At 48.5% G+C, this 10926-nt stretch overlaps 4 protein-coding genes and 1 non-coding gene across 5 annotated transcripts; all 5 read right to left on the bottom strand.

Annotated features, from left to right (window-relative positions):
• Window positions 1-637: 637 nt before the first annotated feature.
• On the bottom strand, window positions 638-711 carry Aspvir_007902. Its single transcript has one exon. It is a non-coding gene; the product is annotated as a tRNA-Val (tRNA).
• Window positions 712-2046: 1335 nt separating this feature from the next.
• On the bottom strand, window positions 2047-3712 carry Aspvir_007901 (uncharacterized protein; the record flags this gene model as incomplete). The annotated part of the gene is made up of 2 exons (XM_043271078.1): window positions 2047-3610; window positions 3657-3712. The coding sequence occupies 2 exons, from the start codon at window positions 3710-3712 to the stop codon at window positions 2047-2049; spliced, it is 1620 nt and encodes a 539-aa protein (XP_043127013.1).
• Window positions 3713-7170: 3458 nt separating this feature from the next.
• On the bottom strand, window positions 7171-7770 carry Aspvir_007900 (flavin-dependent quinone reductase; the record flags this gene model as incomplete). The annotated part of the gene is made up of 1 exon (XM_043271077.1): window positions 7171-7770. One exon carries the CDS (start codon window positions 7768-7770, stop codon window positions 7171-7173), a length of 600 nt encoding a protein of 199 aa, XP_043127012.1.
• Window positions 7771-8167: 397 nt separating this feature from the next.
• Window positions 8168-8764, bottom strand: Aspvir_007899 (putative isochorismatase family hydrolase; the record flags this gene model as incomplete). Its single annotated transcript, XM_043271076.1, has 1 exon — window positions 8168-8764. The coding sequence occupies one exon, from the start codon at window positions 8762-8764 to the stop codon at window positions 8168-8170; it is 597 nt and encodes a 198-aa protein (XP_043127011.1).
• Window positions 8765-9171: 407 nt separating this feature from the next.
• Window positions 9172-10433, bottom strand: Aspvir_007898 (putative integral membrane protein Pth11-like; the record flags this gene model as incomplete). Its single annotated transcript, XM_043271075.1, has 6 exons — window positions 9172-9598; window positions 9649-9980; window positions 10028-10095; window positions 10146-10182; window positions 10232-10251; window positions 10304-10433. 6 exons carry the CDS (start codon window positions 10431-10433, stop codon window positions 9172-9174), a joined length of 1014 nt encoding a protein of 337 aa, XP_043127010.1.
• Between the last annotated feature and the right edge of the window lie 493 nt (window positions 10434-10926).

Below are 10926 nucleotides of genomic sequence, written 5' to 3'. Positions count from 1 at the left end.
TTCAAATGGTACATAAGAAGACTTCATCAACAGCAATTGTGTCCTTTGGTAATCACTGGAGTTATTAGATAGGGAGCATTTTTCTTTGTCGAAATGGATATATGGATCTGCCAGCTTCTTTCCCCCCAATTTCAAGACTATTCTGGTGAATGGTGGCATTTGATACATTTTGCTAGTTGTCTGGTCTATCAGCAATTCTCCCTCCTGCATACTTGAGTAGTAGTAGTAGTAGTAGTAGTAGTATTTATTAACGTCCAGAAACAGGGCACTTTTGTGCCCCTGACCTCCCATGGGGTTATAGGGACGTGCTGAGCTATGGAATTACATATATAAAGTATGAGTATATAACCCTAGAAATTAAATAAAGCCCGAAGGCAACCTAAAGGCAGTGGTGTAAGCTAGTTGATTAAGGTCTACCCTAACCTGTAGGCGGACCTTAGGGTGATTTAATACCCAAAGGCTATAGGGAATGAGAAGTGCCCCCTAAGGGGCTACATAACCAAAGTAGGTCTTTAATATGGTAGATATTTTAAGCTGGCAACAGGATTCAAACCTATGTCCCCTAGAGATTCAGAGATAGCTGCCCAACTATTTTTCTGTTCCTACTAGGGGAATGCCAGCCTGCCGGCAAAAATAATGACCAGTGCCGGGCTCGATCCGGCGACCTCATCGGTGTTAACGATGCGAGATAACCAGCTACTCCAACCGGCCAATTTGTTAAATTAGATTGAATTCCTGATACTAAGAAGCAGTGCGGCGGTGTATTATACTGCAAAATCGACAGTCCCGACTGGCACATGCAGCGATTGTATACCAATAGTCCCCATCGGCATTGGATGTCGTCTGCCAATTGTCAGTAGGATGCAGCAATGCCACCATGCGGAGCTCGGCGGATTGTTGATTGGCGTCGACGATTTAAACATTGCGCCACCAACCCGCCATTTGCTGCCGGCACAAACGATGGCTTCCATATTTCCTAATGAGGCCAACGGCAATGCAGTGGCGCATTGGCTTGGATTCTCTGCCTTTGGAATGCGGGGTCAATATCCGTGCTTCGTGAGAGTTAGAGGATGGATACATGGGCTATTGCATTTCAAGAAACATCCAGATAGCACTGGATAGCGGTAGTGATCATGACAACGACATGCGATAATGGTGTGATCTGTGATCTATCCAGAATATATTGCCATCACTCTGAGAATCGTCAAGGAAAAATCAATCCAGATTCCACAAGAACAAGGGTCGACTGGGCCAGATCCTCGCGTCAGGCCACGTCAAATGACCGGCAGACCAAGGCCACCTCGAGCATTCCACAACCTCCCTGCGGACGATGTTATTGGTCTTTCTTTCGTATTTACTTTGATCCTGTTCTCATGATTCCAAATTGTTGCCATATAAGAGAGCTCACAGCGCCCAATCTACTTGGAGCCTGCATATTGCATCCATTGATGTACTATACTATACTATACTATACTATATAGTTATCTGTCCATAATATACAGCCATCAACTCATGATGACCATTCCATATCCCTTCCTGGCCCCAGACTGCTATGGGATGACCATCCGCAGACAATCCTGGCAGGACAGCAACCCTCGACATCTGGACCGCGCTCATGTGGAAGCCGTATTTCGCGAGATGAAAGGCGCACAAGCAGCAGCCAGTTCTGGATGTCAGGAAAGAGATGCCAAACCGTACGAGTTGGAGGGACAAACTCTCGCGAAAGTATGTCTTCATCATCTCGGTCATTGGCGCCGACTAATAAAAGTAGATGCAGAATATTTGGCCGAGGATGATCGATCTATATCTCGACATGAGGTTTCATAATGAGCGAGTTGTTGGATAGTTTGATGATACGACATGAGTACCGGATTAATTATAATGTATATACTATTTCACTGGTGATGGATATAATTCATCGTTAACTATGTTTTACTACGGAGACAGTTATATCCTGATATTCTCCACGACTCCAATTCCATGATAGACATAATACTACCCGACCAGCACGATTGAGACAAATCTAACTAGAGCATTGTAGTCTTCTCAAACCTCTGAGGTGATACCGGCTTCTGTGAAAAAGTTGGGATCCTCTGCTTGGATCTCAGTCGAGAAGTCCACATCCCTGACTCGACAGTGCCATTCCCCATCACCAGTCTCAGGCATATACATCAATACTAATCGACATGAGCGACAGTTCCTGTCCTCAATGTGTGTTGTGTAGACGCGATGCCGATCTTCGGGAATCCGCTGCTCCAACTGCAGGTGAGCCACCTCTGCTTCTTCGATCTGTACGACGATCCGCGCGAGAATCGCATATTGCTGCATACTCCACAGCCCTTCCTTCTGAGGGCAACGGTACAGCAGGCTGATTGCCTTTCGCCGGAGCACCGGATTGCGACACTTGCTAGCCGTGTAGCAGAGCGACGATATGAGGCCGGTCTCCAAGGAAAAGACAGTCAGCAGGGCGTCCTTGTCCAGTGACGCATTGAGCTCGATCAACTCCTCCGCGTACGCAAGGATAGCTTTGAAGTCATCGTCGAGCTGGTCGAATATGAGCTCATCTCTGGAAAGGGCGACGGCCACTAAAATCTGGTTGGAGCGGTGATGGATGCGCAGCAGCACAGGCCCTCGAGGATCAGTCTTCTTCAGCCGTCTGCCACATCGCTTCATCAGATTGTCAAATGCGCGCAGCCACGCGGCGAGATCTTGGAGAAGCGCCTGTTGCCGACGAACCTGCCAGGGCGACCCTCTCGTCTTCCGGTCGTTACCCACGGCCTCCACGAAGCTCATGGTGCGGTTGATCAGTACGTCGAGTGAATGTCTGGCCGTTGAAATTTCCGACCAGGCGTCTTGTTTTTCTACTGACTTTGCTGTATCCAGTTGGCCGAGATTGAGGGAAATCATCTTCCTTCCATGCTTGGAGAGCTGGGTATTCCAACGGACGACGGTATACGTTAGTTCTCGAGTAATTCCTTCCGACTGTAGTTTTCCGTTTGGGTCGCTCTCCCATCGCTGAAGAATCTTCAGGCCAGCTTCAATATGGTCCAGAGCCTTGCTGATCTGTCCACCGAGAATCTCCAGGCAGACAAAAAGGCAGCAGGCGATCAGCGTCAGATGCGGCACCTGGTTTGCGGACGACAGTTGTGCCACCAAATGTCGGATCGCCGAGTTGTACTGCTGAATGATAAACTGCTCATTTTGGGGGGCGATCTTCCGCCCGGGATCACATTTGTCTTTTGAGAGAACTATATGCAGATGTTGATGGAGAGCCCCGAGAGCGATGACTGCGTGCCGGATGGCGGCCTCGGAGTGACTCAGCTGGGGCAGGAAATACCGCCAGAGATCCGAATCGAAGAAGCCGGACAGTGCATGCGATGTGCGAGTGCAGAAGAACTCGATATACTGCCGTTCCTCTCGAGTCCCCGGACGCAAGACCAGGCGATGGTCAGCGCTGGGTTTAGTCCAGGTCTCGGGGACAGGATCGACTACGGTCCTCTGCTGCGCCTGTGGGTTTGTCTGTTTGGGATCATATCCATCACATTTGCGTCCTGTTTTGACGCACTGTAGACATTCTGGCTGTTGCTCGTCGCATTTGACGTGACGGATTCTGGGAGAATTAGTACGGGTCAGCCGGAGGCGTAGAATTGACGGACTTGCAGGTGATGCAACCTCTTCTCGATTTGGTATGCTTGGCTCTAGTATGCTTCATGTTCTTTACAATATATTCAACAGCTGGAAGGAGGCCTGAGAGATGTGATTATCAATCACGCCAGATTTGACGCGATCCAGAGTTGCCGAGTCTAGACACTACTCGTTTTAGTGCTTACTGTCATCAACCAAACACGATCGTTGGCCCAATCATTACCTACCCAGTATCGACGGCTGTACACCAACTGGACTTGCTTATGACTCGGCAGAACTCTAAAGGGCAACGAGAGCCATGATCATTTGAACCGAGGTGTCCTAAAGCGCGGGAAGTTCTCGACCAAGGAAAATTATTTTGGTTGAGCTTCCGCTACCCTTTCCCATATCTCGACGCCCTGGTGCCTGACTCGAATCAGGCTGGCAGCTGATGTAATCTGTTTGCCCCGCCCAAGATGCCCGCCCAAGATGCCCCTCTTAAAAACAATATTCTGAACGTCGATGGAACCAAAAGGAGGGGCTCGGGTACGTGTCCTGGACGACATCTAATACGACTTGCCCAGGCGGTCATGCAGTCAGCTTTGCCAAAAATTCAACTACTGCAGGATGAAGTCTATGAAGACTATGCAGAGGAAAGGCTGATGGGGTACCTCCTAAAGGTCTCACTGTATTAGTTGTGACCAACAGCAATTCACATTTGTGGCAGTGCTTCCTTAAAGAGCCAATCTGAGGAGGCTTTTGGATGGCACATAAGGAGGGTTGTATAGTACGCCAAAAAGGGCCGCGAGGGCATTGCAGATGTTTAGACCCATGGCCAGTCGTTACTACTAAGATATGCACCGATTAAAGCCGTAAGTGAACCCAATTTGAGGGGCTATCAGAGGCTTCTGATTCATACCTATTATAGTAAAGCTCTGGGAGCAGCATGAAATAGTAGCCACTTATATTACAGTCTTACGCGGTCCTTCCATACCAGAAACCTGGCAAGGATGATGCTAGACGCAAAGCAGTAGCCTTTCTGATGGGATCTTTGACAGATTGCAAGTCAGAGGATCCGCTTTATCGTCATGGAGGATTGGCGACATTCATCCAGCGATAATACGCCAGTTATGTATATATATATATGAGCTCGCGTGAGCTGATTCTATCCTTCTTACTTGGCAAATCGTGCGTGCCGAAAAATTACTTGAAAACAGAGAAAGCCCATTTTGTTGACTCGGTTAGTTCTGCCACCAGAGAGAATCTTGTTTTAAGCGCACAGCGCTGATTATCTTCAGATCATTAATAATGTGCTATCAAAGATACAAGACCCCAGTTAGCTACCCCTTATGCTCCGGAAAGAGAAAAGGAGGCTGTACCACACACGACCCGGATAGAAATTATGTTGAACCGTGCGGGGAAGCGCTCGCGAGAGGTTGGAACTGTTCAAACCCAGTTCCAACCTCCCAGGGAAGTTCAACCAAGCGTGGAGACTGCCCAAACCATCGACGCAAAACAAGCCCGCCTCCAAAGAAGGACGAGGAGGAACCGACAGGAAGCAGCGGGGGTCTTCAGAGTTCGTCGACGGCGGTTAAGGCTGCGGCCTAGTCACGTGTTCCACTTGGCCACCCCTTTATTTTAAGCCAGTGCGACTGCTCGAGATTGTACTCTTGCTCTCATCTAGACAACAAGTCCTCAAGTATATTTCTACCCGAACATATTCATCCTTTTCCACATGATTACTCCCATTAAATGACACTCGCCCGTCATGTCGAACTTATTAGTTCTTTTCCCCAGGATCAAATTCTTGGGATTGGACGAACCGGGTTGGTAGTCCGTCAAGGGCGGTTTGCCGTCAAGCTACCTCTCAGGTGGAGCACTAGCAGTGAGGAAGAAGTGGAAGCAAATATCGAATCCCTCCAGCACGAGCAAGCTATCTATCAACGCTTAGGTAGCTGCGACGGTGTTGTCCCTTTCATTGGTTGCTCAGAGACGGCCACTAAACTCCGCCTGATGGAAAATGGTGATCTACGTTCGTATTTGAGTCAAAATAAGCCATCTAAGACTCTTCAGCTGTCTTGGTTTCGTTCGATGGCTCATTCACTTTCACAAATTCATGACCGGCGAATTATTGTGGCAGACATTGCCACCCGGAACTTCCTTCTCGATGCCGATTTCAAAATCAAAATATGTGATTTTACCGAGTCCGTGAAGATGCCTCTTGACACCTGTATGGAGACGGCTGATTGGGCAGGTTATTCCATACATACAGATATTGGGCAGTTGGGAGCTGTGATGTATGAGGTGGTGGCTGGAGAGAAATGTGAATTTGATATATTTAAGGGTCTTCCGGTAGAGTCTAGCAACGGTACATGGCCACGGAGAGAGGATCTTCCCAGTACTGAGGGTCTTTGGCTTGGGCCGATAATTGAACGATGTTGGAAGAAGGGTGCATTCGGCAACGCGCACGACTTATGGAAAGAATTGGATTCCGTGGAGGTTGAGAACGACCCAACCACGCGACTTTGTTTGTTTAAAAACTTGATACCTGTTTTGCATTCTTTTAATTGGTTGCAATGGCTAGGCGTCTCGCCCCCTGCAACTGCGCTCGTGATGACATTTGGTGCAATTGCGGGTTATGTTTGGATTTGGAGACGCGGCTGACCCTACTTTAATTAAGTTGTACTTAGAGAAAAGACTAGAGACTCCTTGTTTGAGTATAATCATTACACTTCCTCCTCTTCCATTTTGTTGTAAGGTTTTTAGCTAATAAGTATTTCATATATGGTTGAACGGTGAACCCAAGGCGAATATATTGCTTTGTATAGCATTTTTAGAGATTCTTTATCTTAGGGGAGAAAATATATTATATTTTCTATAATAATGGTATCTAAGCTATTTAATAAAGACCCTCTAAAATAAGATAGCCTAATATTGAAATTTTTGTAACTGCCTTATAGTTAGCCTACTTAAATAGATTAGATAAACTACTAAATCTATAAACCTACTAAATTCTGCTAGTTATAACTTATAAGTCTTATATACACCTAAATAGGTTATCTATACCTATATAGATTAGGTATTATCTACCAATATATATATGGATTAGATTAGGGCCAACCCTTATCTAACCCAAATTGCAGATTGGGTGCGTTGGATATGGATTTATGGATTGGGTAAACCAGTCTAGTTTTGACACCTTTTTAGCTCAGTGGTTTGGGTGCATTCAACAGTATCTACTCATGACTATTCCCAGTGGAAGACAGTTTGAACATCAATCTCGCCAAAAATGCGGCTCCTGGTCAGTGTTCTATAGAGTTAATTCACTTGTCCTGCATGCATCAACCTGACTCATCTCCTTCACAGTATTATATCCGACAGCCACAGTTGAAACGGATCATACCAGATCAAAAGATCATCCAATGTCCTGCGAGCTGCAGATTCGAGTCAGGTTTCTTGCTGCGGTGTCTTCCAAACCCCGCCACGATCGCGATAATTATCGAAATCTTCGATATTCGCTCTCTGTCAAGTTGTAACAAACCACAGTCATGTAGATCTTGCAACGAGTTGGGCCAGAACCTGAAACGCGGAAAGTATTTGCTCCCGGCCATCCCTCCAAATGCTTGCATCCTCCATTACCCCCAGATCCTCTCCCCTGGCTGCTTTGCCCGTAAACTCCTTCGTGGGGAACACCAAAGCCACAAGAGGCTCGACAGGCTGCATACGAAGGCCCTGCAAAACCTGAAACAGCTGCTGAGCGGCCTTGCCACCGCCATGTCCGCCGTAGCTAACAATCATACCGGGCTTTCCCGTCCATTCATGGAAGAGATAGTCGATGGCGTTCTTGATGCTGGCTGGGTAACCCCAGTTGTACTGTGGTGTGACGAAGATGAATCCAGCATGCGAGGCAATCTCCTCGGACCATTTTCTGATCAGCTCGTGCGTGTATCCATCCGACGAGTTGATTAGTGATGGGATGCCCGGTTCATTGTACATGGGGAGATCCCAGGTAGCTAGGTCGATAAGGCGCAGGTTGGCGGTCGGGTATGCTTTCTGGATCGTATTCAAGACAAAATTGGTGATCTGCAGTCCAGCACGGGGGACGCGTTGGCTGCAGACGATAATTCCGATGCTTGGAGTCGACATTCAGTCGGTTTTGTGGTGATCGCTTGCTTGATCTGATTTTTGTCGCGGCCTGAGGCAGGGCATTTGGCCCTTTTGAGGCAACTGCATTCTCACCCATTATCTTACTGAGAAACTGCTTATATATACCAGTTTATTATCGGACATAAGAAGGAGTCTCTGGGGTCGGGGATAACCGCAAGGGAAGATGCGATCCGCCCGGTCCGTGCTCTGTGCCTCTTTCAGGCAACCATCATGCCCGGTAATCGTACTTTGTCTCGGACGTGCTGACTACGAGGGCATCGTCTTATGACGAAGGAGATTAACAATGGCGTCTTCTGAAACACTTGGAATGATTATGATATTAACGAGGTGGCGACAGGTCTGATTCTATAACGAAAAGGACCACCATCCAACAAGCCTATGTAGTGATCTCCGTCGAAGGAAGTACAGTGGCGAACGCATCAGCGAGTTCACTCAGAGCCACCGAAACAAGAGTCTCAGCGTTGGTGCCCGGGATATCTCGGTCACCTACGGCATCACTGGCGATGATCACGTCATAACCGCGCTCACTGCCCGCACGAGCTGTGGTCGACACACAGACATGCGCCATATATCCCACAAGCACAATCTTCTTTCCCACATCTCCCAGACCTTTCAGGTATTCATCGAGATCGGTCTGAGCAAAGGCGCTCGGGAAATGCTTGGCGATGACCTTCTCGCCGCCGCGCGGCGTCAGCTCGTCGAATTCCCTGGCGAGTTCGGTGTCGGGGGTGAAGACGGGAGCGCCCTGGGGCGTCTCATGGACAATATGGACGATGTTCTTGCCGTCTCCACCGGCACGGTACCTCTCTAGCAGGTTTGCGATCGCCTTGCGCGTCAGGGAGACGTTCTCGGTCTTGAGCTTGCCGGTGACGTATTCGTTCTGCGCGTCGATGATGATGAGGGTCGAATCTTTGGTGGAGGCGGTCGATGGAGGGACACCGATAATTTGACGGAACGACTGTGCAAAAGACATTTCTTATAGTGAAATTGTAAGTTGATGGGGGTTGCTAATGTATGTGTGATAATTGTTTGCGAGGGGAACAGCAGCAGTGCGGGGAAGAGAGCTCTAATATTTATCTATGGAATCTATCCGAATGAAGAACCCCGCCATAACTCGGACAACCGGAGTCTCCAATCTGACAAATCTTTTCGTGGATTTTGTCACTGAGCAGGTCATAGCTTAATAATGATAGTTATGGCCTCAATCGACAGTTGCTATAGCTTCCTCATCGGGTTACATTATTCGCCAAGCTTCTCCGAATCCATACTCTCGGCTGCGATTGACAGCTTGGAGACTAGTTAGACTAGACATGACCGTCCATTTGTCCAGACTATAACGCCGGTACCTGATCTCGGCAGGGAGAGTGCAGGTATTATTGTTCAACGGGTCCTAGCATTTCTTATTTCAACGTTCGTCTCGATCTGCGTTGTAGTCCAGATCTTCCCGTCCGGCACCACGATCCGCTCCTCGCTTGTATTGCTGCCGTACCCTGTACCAAGCGTGGCATCCTTGGTTCTCCGTGAGTTCATTGTCACGCTGTCTTTGAATCGTGAGAATCCCCAATGTGTTTGTTTGGATCCTGTCAGTTTGGAGGATGCGTATTTGCGCCCAGAGGAATACTCGCCAATGAGTCGGGGCAGGAAGCGGGAGGCAATCGCCTTGAAAGAGGGGATAGAGGCGGCCAGGATTCCGACGTTGGTCTCGATCACGGACCAGTACATGGCGCCGCTGATAGCGTAGGTGAAATCGGCCGAGGTTAGCATGGTGGGAATATAGGTGATGCGAATGATCGAGGAGATGCAGGCACTAGGGGGCGTGTCAGTGCGCAGAATCCCATCTGCGATCGAGATACTCACAAAAGTCCCAGGCAGAGGATGAAACCAAGCGCAAACTTCTGCTTGAGCGGCATCTGTAGCTTGAGGAGGACGTTGATAGGCAGCGAGTAGGTGAGCAAATTAGTCAAGATGTTCAAGGCCGCGTTGGAGAGATAGAAGATATTGATCCCAACACAATGACCCGGCAAGGCTGCAACCATGACGAACACCGCAGCCTGGGTGCCGACGATGCCCATCATGATCAAGGACATTCGCGTGAGCGTCTTGTCGCCGATGCGCGTATAGAACCAGCAGACCGATGTTTTGATGAAGCCCAGACAGGCCAGGTAGAACATCGAGCTGAGCCATACGACCTGTCGTGGTCAGAGTTGCAATGACTATCCTTTCGGATGGTGCATACGAAAGAATAGGAGGGCAGGTTGTTCTTATCCACATCAACAAGATGAGAGCCCAGTCCCTTTTTGACAGCTATTGAAAATCAGTTGCGGACTCTCATAGACAAAGGATGTCGTACTGACAGACGATAGTTACAGCGATAAAAGCCCAGGACAAAAGCTATGCGTGTCAGTACGGACGCGCATTCGGCTAGTTTCCGGTTGCCTACGCATGCACAGAGGATTAGGTCTTGAAATCAGTCAGCCTTCTTTTCGCCAGCATTCACAGGGCACAAACTTACAATCATCCACTCCTACATGTTCCAGAACGACGACTCGAGCAAACATTCGCAGATAGATAACCACAAAAGTAACGATCGCAAAGGCAATGGAGATGCCCACCACAACCGGCCCCTGAGAGTCGGATGCCATGATGGACGGTTGGGGAGTACAAAAGAAGACAGGACGACAGAAGGATACGGCTGAGAAGGATGGACTTGTTTCCATTTATTTCTCGCCCTCCACGATCGTCATCTTGAATTCTCGAATCCCTGACCATATCGCTGGTTATGAAAAGAAGCGGTGGGGACTGGAGATCAAGTTGATATGGCAAATGACTAGCGGGGATTTTGCGACGGTCGTTCCATCTTGTCGAAGCTCCAAGGCGTATAAATTAGGTTATTACAGGCTAATAATGCGCGGACTACAAGAATCTGGGTTTGCTTGAAGGCCTGAAACAGATTGACCAGCTTGTCCCCAAAGGAGCAAGACGGGACACCTGAGACAGAGCGGGATGACCCCATGTCTCATTTGGTTCTTCTATGGTCGATTGAGACGCCTGTTGGGGCATGGGTGTGATTCTATGGGGTAACTTCGACAAAAGTTACTTGAAATGGGGGCCTCACCTGTTCCGTAGTTAAGAATG

Source organism: Aspergillus viridinutans (assembly GCF_018404265.1).
Source record: "Aspergillus viridinutans IFM 47045 DNA, scaffold_6, whole genome shotgun sequence".
NCBI lineage: Eukaryota > Fungi > Ascomycota > Eurotiomycetes > Eurotiales > Aspergillaceae > Aspergillus > Aspergillus viridinutans.
Note: the sequence above shows the minus strand (reverse complement) of the source record. Positions and strands in the feature narration are given on the sequence as shown.